General features: G+C 51.5%; 1 protein-coding gene across 1 annotated transcript in view; it reads right to left on the bottom strand.

Annotated features, from left to right (window-relative positions):
* Positions 1-1,942: 1,942 nt before the first annotated feature.
* Positions 1,943-15,501, bottom strand: part of NMT1 (N-myristoyltransferase 1) — a 29,231-nt gene continuing 15,672 nt past the window's right edge. Inside the window, exons 4-12 of the mRNA XM_046674785.1 lie at positions 11,007-11,125; positions 10,340-10,431; positions 9,357-9,473; positions 8,411-8,581; positions 7,448-7,556; positions 5,022-5,192; positions 4,243-4,410; positions 3,065-3,202; positions 1,943-2,307 (exon numbers count right to left, since the gene is read on the bottom strand). Of these exons, the coding sequence (XP_046530741.1) occupies positions 2,287-2,307; positions 3,065-3,202; positions 4,243-4,410; positions 5,022-5,192; positions 7,448-7,556; positions 8,411-8,581; positions 9,357-9,473; positions 10,340-10,431; positions 11,007-11,125 (1,106 nt within the window). The 3' untranslated portion in view covers positions 1,943-2,286. The remainder of the gene's footprint in view (positions 2,308-3,064; positions 3,203-4,242; positions 4,411-5,021; positions 5,193-7,447; positions 7,557-8,410; positions 8,582-9,356; positions 9,474-10,339; positions 10,432-11,006; positions 11,126-15,501) is intronic.

Genomic DNA, 15,501 nt, shown 5'->3' with positions numbered 1-15,501 from the left:
GAACCCCAAGCAACGGTTCTGTCTGAGCTCTCTGGCCTGAAGTCCTGGAAGGGGTTGAGCGAAGAACCCAGGGGCTGTTTGGACAAAAAGGAGACTAAGAGCAGCCACCGACTCCTGCAGATGGGGGCAGTGGTGCGGAGGGCTGGGCGGGGTCCCGTGAGACAACAGCAGAGTCCAAGGAGCAGGCCACATGGTTTTGGAGGGAGACCTAGGAGATCTGTTTCTTCCAGAGCAGCCACGGGCCTCACACTTTCCATTCCATGACCTGGGCCAACCAAGGCAAAGCTTACTCCAGGGGCTGCTGTGCACCCTAAACATGGTGAGCTGCTCTAGGACTTGGGGCGCCGGGGGTCTGACGTCTGTGAGCTGTGAAGGCAAGCCCCTGCCTCTCCAGCTCCTCCTGTCTGTGGAATGCAGGGCACATCTTGCTAAGAACAGCAGCTTCTTTGGTCTGGGTATCTTGGAGTCAAGGAGTCAAACGTCAGCCACGACTGCTGGTGCCTGGGGCTGGCAGCACAGGGAAAATGGGGAGAAGGGAGGCCCCTAGAGGCCTCTGATGAAAATCCAATAAGTGGAGTTGCAGGCTCCAGCAGCAGGCTGCAGAGCGGGCAGCGTTCCCGCAGGTGGCACAGCTCCCATCCCAAGCACACAATTTCCTCCAGTTTTGGGGACTCTGCAGAATGAGCCTCTGGCAAACTTCACCAAAACTTAGAGCCTGAAACACAGCTCTGTTGGCCTACAGAGCATGGCTTCAGTTAGTGGGACTCGGCTGAGCCTGGCTTCTTGGCTAAGGCTTCCTTCCCCTACAAGTAGCCGAGAGGCGAAAGCAGCCAGGAACCACCCCCCACACCACATGCCGCCCTATCCACCCATTACTTTCTCCTAGAGCAAAAGCTACACAGAAACCTGGATGTGGGTCACTGACAATTCCACAGCCCAGTCCTCCCCAAGCCACTTGGCTGAGCACAACTAAGGAATGCCCACACGGACAACCACGTGACCGGAGGCTCCATTACTTTTGGGGAAATTGGCAGCATTAATAACCATCACCACCACCACAAAAATCCACAAAACATCATCAGAGAAAATGAGACTCAGACAATGGCAACATAAAGTCATTTCTGCTGCCAAGTCCAGATCAGCGTCTAACCAACACTCCTTCTACTCCCTGCGGGCAGAGTCTTGAAAAGGAGCACAACGAGATGTGGCTAATGGGCTGGAAGGCACGGGCCAGGCAGCTGCAGGGGCCTGGGTATCGGCCCCACGCTGTCCTTGCCCAACCACCCTGGGGGCATCAAGATGCTGGCCCTCTGCTCTAAGATGAGCTAAGCAGGGCTGGCACTGATATGGTCCCCACAAGGTCCCAGATGCTACAAGGAGGTCCGAGGTCTCCTTCAAACTGCCAGTCACCCCAGGCAGTGGAAAAATGCAGTCTCACAGCGGACTCATCCCTATAAGGTTGGCAACAGCTGGCTAAAGAGCCTTTTTAAATCAGTTGGCAGGACGACTTCCTACAGGGAGCAGGCCGAGAGGATGGAAGAAGGGACTCAACTAAGGAAATCAGCTTCCCCAGATCATGCCTGCTGCGGCCTCTGCAGGGACGCCTCTGCGTGGGGTCAGCCCCGCCAGGACTCCCCCTGCCGTTCTGTGAGATCCGAGCGCTCCCCAAAGCTCGGCACAGTCCCTCCACCTTACCCTGCCTTCTCGAAGCCAATCATTCCAGCCAATTCAGAAGGGAAACTGGCTAAGATTCCCCACATCCTCTTTCTCCTGCTCCACCAAGAAAAGTCAATGCCTGCTTTCAGAAGGAAAAAATTCACTGTACCAATATGTTTGTCTGGCACTGTCCTTGGCTTCTAATTTTGAGGAATGATCTGGATTCAGTTTTTCATTAGAGACCGAACATCCTTGTACATTTGGAACATGAAAGATATTTAAAATATTTATATATATAATATATATATATACTTTTATTATTCACCCGTTAACTCCATAATATGCCAATCACGAGCTAGCTTTCAGCAGTTACATTCCCTTGATCACGGCTGCATAAGAATGTGATAAATTGGAAAACAGGGAGACCAGAGACATGGCCAGAGGTGACATCACGCAGCCTACGCTTGCAATACAATTGTCAAGTTCAGTGGTGGTTTGGTAAAGCCGGTTCAGTTCTGTTCCCTTTGCCTGGGACTCTCACGTTTGTGAAAATTGGACCAACAAGTGGTGGGGTTCCATTTCCTGGTTTGAATTCTCAGTGGCTTTATCCAGAATCTCACTGGCAACTGGTTACTGTAACACCAGCCCAACCTAGGAGAGCCAATGGGGAGAGGCAGAGTTGAGTCGACAGTTGTCTGAAGACTCTCTCACTTCCCCCCAAGTCCTGAAGTTCCAGATGACTGAGCCCCTGGGCCACTGGGCTGTGGGAGTGGTCACGGCGAGCCGGGACTCTCACCCCACCTCCACAGAGGCTTTATACATCCATCAGGCCCTCCAAGGAAAGCAGCTGCCAGCATCCTGAGGAACACTGGTCACGAGGCTCCCTCCAGCTCATCTGTCAGTTATTTCGTAAATGCTGGCAACAGCCATAGCCCTGGGCTGCCATTGGGAGCTGGTGGAGGAAGAGCTGAGGAAGGGTCACACTGGGAGGAGGCAGGCAGCCCAGCAGAGGAAAAATCCCTCAGATCTGCAGACTCTAACCTTCCTGGCTAACCAGGGGCCACTTGACTTGCAGTTTCCTGAGACTGTCCCGAATGCCCTGCCCCCAAGCAGCTGAGGTGGCTCACCTGGTGGGAACAGAAGCTGGAGACCACCTTCCTGCTTCTGTGCGGCTCTGGGGCCCCTCCCTTCTGCCACCCTCACGCCAGATGCTGAAAGGGGAACACTGACCCTGCTAGTCTGGCAATCACAGAAAGGGGACCTTACAAGGGCCCAAACACCACTTAACAAGGGCCGAGACTGATGCTGGATCCCAGATGTGTGGCCCTATTTCTGCTGGAGACACCAACTCTCTGAGCCAGGCAGCCGAATGGGGCCTTGGTGGAGGCTGCACACGGCACGTACGTACCTTCTCCGCCCCCATGCTGGGGCACTTCCAATTGTAAAGATAATACTGCAGGTTGCCATCCCCTATGCCAAACTTGAGCTTCTCCAGGAAGGTTTTGTTCTCCATGAGATCCAGTGCATTGAACACGTCAAACCCTTTCTGCACGGCAGCAGGGAGAAACACGAATAGATGAAGACAGGTAAACGCTGCCTCACTTTCTGCCCTTTTCTATCACGTCAAAACCATCACAGAGGCAGCCATGAGAGCACTCCTCCTTCCGAAGCTCCGGCTGCCTCCATGTGAATTCCAAACTCCAGCCAGTGCCCTGCTCTCCAGTGGTGGTTCTCACGACACTCTGAGCGCCACTCCACCCGGCCTCTCCTCAGTGTCCCTCCAAGTATACACTTGTGTTCTCAGTGTCAGGCCACTGCAGTTAACAACTGTTCCTTGTTAAGCCTCTGAAACACTCCAGAAATTTCCACAGTCCTCTCTGGAGACCAAGCCCCAAAGCCCTTCCTCTGAGAAGCTGGCTCCTGTCAGCTACTTGGCATGTGCATTGTTCCCTTGCTCCCCAGACACCCAAATCCTAGGCCTTCAGTGTGCACCATGTGACTTTACGGCACCTCATGCTGCTTTGAGACTGTGACGAAGACACTTCCTAAATTTCACCAACTCAGTCAGAAGCTCTCACAGGGCAAAGACTGGACTGTCCATCGTTTGGCCAGCCCACAGGAGGCTGGGTCCAGTACCGGCAGAACCCACAATGAAGGACTGAGTGACGATCACCTCCCCAGGTGTAACAGAAGCCCAGGCCCCGCCCCTCATGCTCTACAGTGGCCGCGCCAATGACTCACCACAACAGAGACCAATTTCCCCATTCTCTTGCTCGGGAAGTCGTAAGGGGAATCCCTCTACTGCCCGAGCAGGCCAGGCTATTCAGGCTCCCTGGCAGCATGCCCCGAGAGAATGGAACTCACCGTAATGAATCAGAGTTCAATGCTTCCCTTCATGTGGATGCCCCTTGCTCTCTCCTAGTTTTGAGCTGCTGGCTGAAAACTGCTGGGCCCCTTCCTAAGGGGAGCAGGAGGGCGAGGAGGGCTCGAAGACCCCACCGGGGCAGCTACTCCCATGAGCAGTGCTCACCACTGCTCCACCGCCCCTTCCCCACAGATCTCCAGACCCTCCGGGCTTCTCCTCACCATTTTGGCGAGAACAAGGGCATCGCTCATGAGGTCTAGAAGAGGGGTCTGGGTGTGAACGTTGTAGAAAGAATAAGCAGCCTTTAGACTCTTGTGGGTTGGATGGTTCATGATGGTGGAAGGAAGTGTATAAAAGCTCAGGAAATCCGTCACCTCTCCGTTTGCATTCTGAAGGGAAAACATCAAAAGGAGGCAACGTCACATGTGCACGAGGATCCATCCTGCAGCCTGGGAACAAAGCTTGCAATTGCTCCCATACCCTCAGGCAGCTCTGCTCCTCTAGATGAATGGGTGAAATGCGGGGAGAAGATACACTGGCTAAGGGCACTTGAGGACAGAGCCAGGAGGAAAATCCAAGCAGGACTGTCGGCTGAACCTGCCGAGCTCCCCTTCCCTGCCTGCCAGGGACTTCTTGCAGCTCACATTCCCCCAAACCGTGTCCTCAATGCCTGGCCAGCACCACCTCAAGCAGGGACGGGCAGGGAATCGAAGGCTTACCTGACTAGGGGGGCTCAGTTCTCTACTCTGGGTCACCAACGGGGACTGGGGAGGAGCGGGGAAGAAGGGCTCATGCCTAGTCCAGAGGGCATCCTTTTAGCAAGTGTAAGCTACAACTTTCTGTCTCCAGGGAGGACCAAGTGTGGATGCTCAAGATAGTCCACAGCGCCAACAATCCTGCCAGTCAGTTCTTCAGTCACCAAGCCCAGGGAACCTGGCCGCTTGAGGAGGCTGCCTCTCTGCAAATGGGTCAGAGGACCAGAACACCCCTCCCCACTCACCTCCACCACAAAAGTGTCGATGATATTCTCCTGGGGGTAGAACCAGTGCTCCACCTCTTCCTGGCTCATGACTGGCGTGAGGTGGAACTGCTTCAGGTACCTAGTGAGAAGCTGGTGCACTACTGGAATGTCTTTTTTTTCCATTGGTCGCAGCCCGGCTGTCTTGGGAGTCTGGAGGGAAGAAAGATGAGACAGCATCAGATGTGCTGACCGTGAGCATCTTGGCTCCCTCTCAAGTCCTCCAGACACCCAAAACTTCACGCTGTCTCCCTTCCTACCTCGACCCTGGATCTATCCACCCAGGCCCTCAAGAGAGAATCCTCAGTCACCCTTGGCAACTCCCTCTCACCCACTGTCCATATCCACTCAGGCACATGTCCTGCCTCTTCGGTGTCTTTGGCCCCTTCCCTCCTAGTTAAGGCTGTCTGTCGTCCTTGGCTAAGGCTGTTGCTTCAATCTCTTATCCATATGGCCCAGGCTGTCTTCCTAAGAAAACATAACCCATTATGCTCCTCCCTTGTTCCACAGGTTCTGACACAGAACACAAGACCCTCTACCCTCTGGACCAGTTGGCTCTTGTGACTGTGCCTTCTGTCCCACTAACCTAGTAGCTCTCAGTGGGGGCAATTTTGCCCCCCGGAGGACAACTAACCATATTTGGAGACATTTTTGGTTGTCACAGTTAGGAGGAAGGGTGCTACTGGCATCTAGTGGGTAGAAGCCAGGGATGCTGCTAAACATCCTATAACGCACAGGACAAACCCCTAAAACAAAGAATCACCTGGCCCAAAATGCTAATGGTGCCATAATGGAGAGAAACCCTGACTACCCCCATTGATGTGTTGGGCTAGGTCCAGCCAAGTGCTACTCCTGGGCCTCAGCAAAGCCTTTCTTGGCCCCTCTCCTCCAAGCCCTCACAACCTCCTCCCACTGAAGGTAGCTGACCTCTTTCTACACTGGTCTCTTCTATAGACCTAGAGCATTGCACAGACACGTTCCCAGCCACTGGCACTGGGGAACCCCTAGGCCCAGCAGAGTCTGCACTAGATGACCACTTTGTCTGTCTACTTGGACAGCAGTGCCACCCAGAGTGCCCCCAGCAGGACACTGCTGCCAGTTAAATTCAGAAGGAAAGCATGAACTGCTGGGATTTAATCTCAAACCAGAATCCCACCCCACAGCTGCTGTTTCTTAAAAAACGCTTCAGTGGAATGAAGCCATGTGATGCTCTAGAGTAAATAGGGGGGCTGACAGAACATCCCCAAAGGCTCAACACACAAAGGTGGGGTCAGCCAGTCTGAAAACAGGGCGGAGTTATATACCACAGTCTCTGTCTGATACAAGTGCTTCTCAGTGTAGGAACTGCTTTTAAAACTGGAGTTCCAGGATCTCTAGCCACCAAATTTCCTTGCTGATGGTGATATCTCTAGGGAACACTTACTGACCTCATTTCTACACGGTAGCTCCTACAAGGACACCTCAAATCCTGGACAGAGAAGCAGCCAGGCTGGGGTTCTCGCTCACAGGAGAGCTCCAGAGACACTCTTCTAGCTGCTACACCACTTTAAGAACGCTCTCTGCCTGCCTAGAACTCAGGGCAAATCTGTCATAATACCAGAAAGGAGAAGACACCCATCATGGCCCCCCAAATCTGGTTCTTTGGGCAGTGTCTAACTACGCTGCAGTGGTCTCTCAAAATGGGACACTAATGACCCCAATCCAGTGGGGGATTAGCCCAATTCCAAGGATTAATCCAGTTTAGGCGGGCAGCCCTCTGATGGGCAGGCACCCAATAACTGTGCTGACACTGACCAGAAGAGCCCTGAGTGAAGAGAAGCGATTCTAAGACCTGTGAGGATCCTGAACCAGGCACAAGTGGAGAACAAGGAGCATTTGTTTTATTGGGCAGCTAGGCGAACTGGGACCCAGAATAGAAAACCAGCTCACTCCAGGTTGCCCAGTCCTTCAATGGCAAAATCTGGATGGGGGAACTGGGATTACAAATCTGGGCTTCCCTCGCCAGCTCAGGTCACGCCTCCTTCATCTGACTGCACAGAGGGAGCGGCAGACGCTCTATGGCCTATTGTCACTGGGCTCCGGGATGTGCTGCAGCCCAGTGAGTGGATTCAGCTTTCTATTTATGCTTCACCAAGGCTCAAGTCACAGAGAATAGGTGATCCGAGCCTATCACCAGATGACGGAGAAGCTAGCCCAGATGCAGGCACAGGAGAACTGAGAAAGTCACACTAAAACAAAACTCTTGCTATAGATAACAGATATGGAAAGTCTAGGAATCTGGAAACCACAGGTCAGGTCACTTTTCTGGCCCCCCAGCCCCACCCCAAAGCCTTGTTCCTTTCCTCTGAGGACCAGGCTCTCCTCGGCCTCTCTCTGGCCCCTGCCCATCACCCCAGAGCACCACTGGCCTCTGGCAGTCGGTAGAGCTTCATGGTACGCTGCATAGTCATATTTCTGCTCAGGTGGGAGAACTTCACTTCAATCAGCTTCCGGGGGTTTAGGGACCGATGCCAGTACCTGTGGGGACACAAATGTCCTGTCCTCAGAGGATTCTGGCAAGTTCCATTAAGAGGACGACAGGATGGAGATCTCCAGATGGCCAGCAGGTGGCGTGAGAGACACATCGGGCTCCATTTGAGCCAGTGGCGTCGCCCCACTCTCCAACCTCCCCCCAGTGAATGCAGAGCGGCACAGCTCTTCCTGTATTTTCTTTCTCCCTGCTTTTCCTTCTCAGTTTCAAAAGCCACTCCTCTGTTACAGCAGTTGTCTGGGAAGAGCACTCCTCACTCCTGGAATCAAGTCAACGGGAGACATAGTTCTCTGAACGTTCATCCTCCTCTCCCTCCTCTGATGCATTTGCCTGATGCTTTGACTGTTGAAGTTCTTGAGGCAGGGAATGTTCAATTTTCAAACAACTTTCTGAGGCAGCTGTCTTGGGTCACAGAGGGATCAGACATGCTCTCTTTGGTCCACACAATATTCAAAACAAAATTGAGCCAACCATTTAAAACTTTTGGACACTTACTGTAAAAATACAGACTTGGGTTTATCCTTAAAAAACTAAAAAAACCCCCCAGCAGACTGACACCCCTCCCATTTCCAAATGGCAGGAATCAGCAGCAACTGGGAATGGCTAACCCCCTTGGGCAGGGCACACACTCTCCAGTCCGCCCTTCCTACAAGATCCCTCTTCACGCCTCCACGCTCCCTACCTGGATCCTGTGGGCACCCACCACCCATCTTATCAGATGCTAGAGAAGCAAGATGCTCCCGGGCACATACTGAGCTGAGGGGCAGAGTTGTGACTCAGTGACATGGCTCAACCAGAGCAGGCATGCCAGTATTTCTAGGATCATGCAAGAGATTTTTACCTGCAAGTGCCAACAGGCTTTGGTAAGACCACCCCGGCAGTGTAAACAGCTTGGAAAATGCCCTCCAGGTGAACCCGCCGGGTTATCTCTCGGATCAGGACGGGAGCCACCCTCTTAGAGCGCAGCTTCTTGTGGACACATAGGAAGTTGATCTCCACCATCTTCTTCTCTCTGGAGAGAGGGGAGAAAAATCCAGCGATGAGGCTTTTAACACGGAAGGTAATCCCTTCAAGTACATGGAGCCACCCCTGTAGGGCCGGGATCTCCAGCACAGGCATGCATTCGGCACCACCTGCACTCCGTGGTCAGTACTCAACTCCCTCCCGCTGCTCTGCTGTACCAGGCAGGGACCCCACTCTCAACACAGACTCCGTGTCTAGAGGTTAAGTGGGACTCAAGCAAACTCCTTTATTGGAGGCACCACCAGCATCTCCCTGATGAATTCCCAACAGCAGGCAGGGAACCCCACAGAGCAAGTCAAGGGCTATTCTAGGATTTCAGGGGTTCTAACTCCTACAAGAATCCATGGCCTATAAGCCCAGACGGCTGTGGTAGAAGAATCTGATATTTCCAGGGAAAATGAACAGCACAGCTCAAAGGCCCTGTGACCATTTGGATGTGAGTCACACTGGCTCCAGCTCATTTCTGAAGCTGCCCAAGTGTCTCAGCGTGTGACTGGTGCCAGTGCAAACACTGAGCTCCTGTTCAGGTAGCACACTGGCCCCCAGGTGGAGCCTTTCCAGCCCAGGACACAGATGAGAAGCAGCAACAATTCACAGCAAAACAGGTGGTTCCTATTATGAATTTCTATTCCTAGGACCTGAGATCCCTCCCTTCATGGGACCTCCCCTCTTTCTTTTGTGGAAGGTGTACCTTTTTTCTTCTCCCTCCCAGACCAAGCAGGATGGTGGGGACATGGGGGGTGGGGGGTGGTGTAGGAGCTTACGTGTCATAGATGTGGATGTTTGCTGGGATGGCACTAATGAACCCAACCAGTTTCCGACTTGAGACCACTCGAACCCCGCAGTGCCACTGGGGGAGCCAGCCAGGCGGCCGGAGAGCCCTAGAGGAGAGACAGGGGCTGTGGCTGCGGTGCTGCATGCCAGCGGGCTGGGCAGGCTGTTTGGGCTCCACAGCTGAGTCTTGTTTCTAACCCCGTGCTACCACCTCACTGGGAGTTAACAGCTAAATTCTCTTCAGAGCCAAGCCCTCCTGGACACAAATGGGATCGAGCCAGAGCCCCTTCTTGCTGCTCAGCCCACTTGGCCTACTTACTCACCCAATCCAAAGCTGGCATACTGAGGATTTCACACCCGATCCAATTTCTCTGTGCTCACTCACTCTGACAGCCAGAGGACTGGCCTCCTTGGCTCCGAGTCCAGTGGGTCTCGTGGTTGGGAGTCGACTGTGGAACCCCTGGAGCTCTGATCTCCAACTGCCCTCTGGGTACCATCATTCCCACTCAGCTTTCTGCCCATTTGTCCTTTCCCCCTCCATTTCAGCCTCATGCCTCTACCTTCTTGGATATTAAACGTGGCCCAGGAGGGTGGATGGCTCAGCCAGGCAAGGCCATTTTCATACACCTGAGCATGCTCAGGACCTGGATAGAAAACGACCCTGCTTTTCCTTTCCATCTTAGTGAGTCCCATCCCTCCTTCCCTTCTTACATAAAGTCACCATACAACAGATGCTCTTTTCTTCTGGGTACCAATTCCACAAAGGTCTCCCTCACCCAGTCATTCTACCTTAAATAAGGTTTCTATTCTAAGCTCCCCTGGAAGCAAGCCTCCTTCAGATGCAGGAACTCAAAAATTACACACTAATTTCCCATAAAAGGTTGGCTCTTAGCAGGGATGAAAAATCTGGCACCCTGTGGTTAGTCTCCTCTATGCCTTGCCCCAGAACCATAAGAAAGCCCTTACAACTCACCACAAAAGAAATTCTGGGGAATAATCAAATCGGAACATGTTGTCATCATCTTCCACATAATTCTCATTCAGGAGGGTATACAGTTCTTTCAGCTGTAGAGAAAGAAGGAGCCGCCTTGGAGGTATTCTGCCAGACAGGGGACCAACTCCAGTACCCTGGGGCTCCAGGCTTTTCAGAAGGAGAAGGCAAAATACCAAAACCTCTACTGACTCTCCCAAACCCTTTGCAGCCCAGGCATGGCAGAGGCTCTTCTGGAACAAGCACCCTAGCTGTAAGAGGAGACTGAGCTGCCAAGGAAGGGGTGGAGGGATGGACTTAACTACAGTGGCAGACCAAGAATGTCATCCAACTAACCAACAATTCCACCTTTAAGACATGGCAATGAATGAAGGGATGGACAAGGAAGATGAAAGCCTGAAAAAAGGGTATCTACCTTGGGGTGCTACAGAGGTAAACCTTCAGCTTGCCAGAAAAGTTGAGTACTATTTATGGGGAGTCTTGGGCAGGCCCCAGAGGCAACAGATGGGGGGTCTGCTCCGACCTGCTTGGCTCAGCTCTCAAGAGAGTCCTCGAGGAAGGCTTAAGTACAAGCTGTCTTGGTATGACGGCAGGGCTCACTATGAAAGTGGTGCCAATCCACACCTGTGCCCTGCCTGGGCCTACTCACCACACCCCGGTCGCCCAGGTCCAAGGCATCCCAGGTGAAGCCCTGGGGCAGGGTGTAGGGCTCCCGGCGGATGTTGTCTTTGTCAGGCTCCACGGGACCGTGGGTGTTCACCACTTCTCCTGGAAGAAGAGCAAGCCATGAGCCTCACCCTCTGCCTCCTGGGGGAGGGAAGGGACTCCGCTCAAAAATCGACCTCCTGTCCCTGAGCACTCTCCATCTGAAGAACACTCTGTGCTTGGCAAGTGCTTACCATCTCTCCAGCTACCCTTGGCCCCTAACTGAGGGCCAATTCTTGGCACAACTTTAGAACAATCACTGGGATCCAAGGTGGTTGGTTTTTTGGAAATCCTTCTAAATCTCCCTTCGGCTACTGAATGACAAACATTTATCTTGACTAATTTGGCTTCCTGCCTCCTGGTTGCTATGGAGTGCTGTCATGGCCCTGGCCCGGGCCCATCGACCTGGATGGATTTTTAAGGAGCTAAACAAGGCTGCTTTTGTGTCATCAGCAATAATAATGTACTGGGTCCATTCCTGAACCAAATGATGGCATCTAGGCGCCATGCTCAATCTTGGCCCTGCCAGTCTTAGCTTTCAGCAACACGGGCCAGTTAACTGCTGCTGCCAACTTGGGCTCTCAGTGTTTATAGAGGCCTGTGAGCGCCTTTAGGCAAATCACTGAATCTACATAATGCTGCCGGGAGGTCACCCTCTGACACAAAATCCCCACCCTGGAGAGACACCTCTCTGGGGAGTGTGTAGGGAGTGCCGGGGGTGTTCAGAAGACACAGCCTCGATTCCCACCCACAGCCAAATTGGACTCATCTGATAAACTTGGACAAATCAACCACTTAATTTTGACCCTTGGATTATTTAGTTTCTATAATTCAGAGTTCATTCATGTTCACACTTGGAAGAATACAGTGTTTACTACATTTTGAAAATGGAGTCTTCAAAAGGGACCCACTCACTAGACTGCTCCTAGGAAAGGACTCTGTACACGCTAGGCACTCAGTTCATGCTTTTACTGACTTCCAGACTCCTGGCCCAAATACATCATTTGACTGTGTAACAGGCGGCTCTAGATGCCCCCGTAACGGATCCGTGAGGCAGATGAAGTGGAAATGGCTACATCAGCCTGAGCTGAAGACAGCACTGTCAGGATTGACCATCTAACTTTCTTTCACTCAACCCTTTAACTGAACACCAACAGTGCATCAGACATTGTGGGCTAGGAAATAGCAGGGGAAAAATGAGACATTATCAAGGTGCTCAGGATCACAAACTGGAAAGCTCAGGCAGTGACAGGGACACACAGCAGGGAAGCTTTTGGCTACTTTCTATTTATAACCTGGCTCCCAAATAGGTCTGCTGGGGAGAGGCTATATTTTTCTTCCCCAGTTTAGAAATTGGCCTGTTGATTTATTCACAAAGTAGCCCTTTTGAATTAGTTTAATATAAGTCAATCCACTTCCAGTTCACTGCCACGTATAATTTCTGAGCCTACAAGGCAGAGGGCCAGACCTTTGGAAAGTACCAAGGATTCCTACTCTAGTCTTGTCTAGGTGCTAGGCAATTTTCCTTGTTTTAAATTTACACCTTTTCCAAAATACACTTTCTAACTTCAGAATATTTTTACTTAATTTTTTTTTCCCTAAATGATTTCCACAGATAAGATACTGGTGGTCTTGCCCGTTGTATTATAATAATCTCAAGGTCCAATCTTTCCATTTAGGCCAGTTACTACATCCTGTATACAACAAGCATTTCCGTTCATGCTTTCACCACATGTTCACAGAATCCTAGAATATGCCGGTTCTGTGGCAGAAGCTGTGAATGAAATGGACACAGGTCCTCATCATCATGGGCACCAAACAGACAAGTAAGCCGGCATGATGAGAGCCCATGACAACGAAGTACAGGGTGCCACAGGACCTGCGGGGGCAGGGAGGGGCATGTCAGGAAAGACCTCTCAGGAATTATCTAAAAGTGCGACCTTAAGGATAATTAGGAATTAGGGGGAGGTGGACTGGGTGGGATAGGGAGGGTGTGTGCACAGAGGGGTTAGTATATGTAAAGGACTGGAGATGAAGGAGGGGAAGTGCAAGTACATGAGGCTGGAGAGGAAAGCTCAGAACCATCATGGCGGGCCTTGCAAGCTACCACAGAGGCTGGACTTTATCCTCAGAGCCGCAGGACATCCTGAGGAGGTTTTTAAGGGGCAGGGGAGGAAAAGACTGACATCTTTAGATTTGCATTTTACAACAACCAATGAATAAGTGCTTGTCAAGTGTCATTACTGAGTGAACTCTTACACAATATTCAAATAGTAAGACTTTATCTTTTGAAAAGCCAGCTCTCATAGGTTATCTGAAGGCTGTTTGGTACCTGTAAGACATGCAGACAAAGCAGAGTTATAGGAAACATTGAGAAAGCAGAAGCTACTTTTAACAGACCCACAGTCTGGGGTGCCTGTGAAACTGAGAAGTGGCTCAAAGCTCCCACACTGTCCCCCTGCCAGTGCCCAGCATCATGGCTTCTGCCTGTGAGGAGTGGCCTGCCCTCCACCTCCTAACGGCTCTCAAGCACTTCCTGTGGAGCAGGTGCGGGAGGCTCCGCAGAGCACCGCAGGAATGCAGCCAATTATCTCCAGGCCACAGAGAACAGTGACCAACTGAGGAGGACACTGGGAACTTTAAAAGAAAATCCTGGACTTTCCAATGGGTTTCTTTCTCTACAGTCTTCCCCTAAAATTCTCTCTCTGCCTTCCAACATCCAAGATCCAAAACCAAGCACCACAGTGCAAATGTGAAGGACTTGGGAGAAAAGACTGCCTGAAATTTGGGAGACTGTAAACCACACGAGCAGGCCGAGGACAAGGTAAGAGTGTGGAAGCTTCTCTCTCAGAACCCAGAGCAACCAAGTGCAAGCCCACACTCTCCCTTTGCTGGTCCCTTCTGTACGCTCATCTGAGAGTGGCCAGATGCCAACTCACTGAGGTCAGACCCAAAAAAAAAGGTATTCTGCGCCCCTCTACTAGAGTGGGAAAATGGGTGACTTTTAAAAAGCAGAACAATAGGATCTGAAAAGAGGGATTGAGAGTTTATTTGGGAGCACAGAGAACTGTTATAGAGTCTAAAACAGTTGCTGTTTAGAAGGCTTTTCAATGGTGAACTTAGGATGATTTTAAATTACTCAAGAATTCTAGGTCTCTTTAGTGGAATACAATCTAATTAGAACTCTCCCAACAAGGTGGGAAGTGCTGTCAACACTGTACACTTGGCATGCATGAGTTTTACAATCATCAGCCCCTACTTGAGTGAAAAACTTATGGCAAGAAGCTCTAAATTGCACTACCCTAAGGAAACTCCGGAGAACTAGGATGACACCTCAGCCACGCGGACCAACCAATGCCTGCAATGCGGGACTGCCTAAAGGCTGACTCACAGACACAAAGGAATCCTTCATTTGGGCTTGACCGACCACAGATCTGAAAGGCAGACGGGTCAGAAGCTCAGAGCGACCGCCCTCCCGGAGACCCACACCACATGCTGCACACAAGGCACAGCCAGAAGGAACGGAACTGAGCTTTGTTCCACCTTCCTGAGAGCATCAGGGCCCCTGTGAGCAACTGTGTGGCTTTCTCAAGAACTTTCTGAGAACAAAACTGGAACACTTTCTACATTTACAGGGAGAGAAACTGAGGCCAACAACAAAGGGTAACTGGATTGAAGAGGAACAAAAGTCCATTAATGCCAGTTTGCCTCTTCACTAGGTCCCACTGCCTATGAAGAATGGAGCTAAGTTACCCATTTGCAAATTCCTGATGAAAAATCAAATCAAACCAAAACCCCAAAACCCTATCTGCAAACTGACCCAAGATACCTGGCAGCCACCATAAAATGCCTCTTCATGCATTTCACTCAGAGGCGGAGTGTGTGGCTCTCTGCATTCTTCCTGCTCCTTGGCAGAGAGTGGTCACCAGGACTCCAGTCCAGCATTACTGTGACCCAAAGCCTTGTGGGAGGGCTTATCCAGTGGGCCTGGGACCTGACTGACCCGTGCAGCCAGACAGACAAGCCTGGATCGCGACAGAGTTCTGGAATAGTGCCTGCTGCCAATCCACTACTCAGACCCATCCAGGCAGTGCTTTGCTTTCCACCCCGTGGAGGCACATCTCAGCATCCTTCTGGATTGTGACTAAGCTGTCTTAGAACTGCATCTGCTCTAGAGCAGAGCCTCTCAAACGTTCAAAGTGGACACAATTCCCCTGTAAGTTCTGATTCCGCAAGTCTGGAATCAGACTGTGCTTTTCTACCCGCTCTTAAGCAAAGCCCATCCTGCTGCTGAGGGGTACTCGCTGGGTAGCAGGGTTCTGTACTGCATACTCCCTACTTCAGTAGTAGATTCTCCTTGTCACAGCTGCCCACTCCTCCCCACGAAACATACTGTGAAGTCTGTGTTTCTGGAAGGGAGCAGTAACACGGACAACCTG

Source organism: Equus quagga, chromosome 11, assembly GCF_021613505.1.
Source record: "Equus quagga isolate Etosha38 chromosome 11, UCLA_HA_Equagga_1.0, whole genome shotgun sequence".
Lineage (NCBI taxonomy): Eukaryota > Metazoa > Chordata > Mammalia > Perissodactyla > Equidae > Equus > Equus quagga.
Note: the sequence above shows the minus strand (reverse complement) of the source record. Positions and strands in the feature narration are given on the sequence as shown.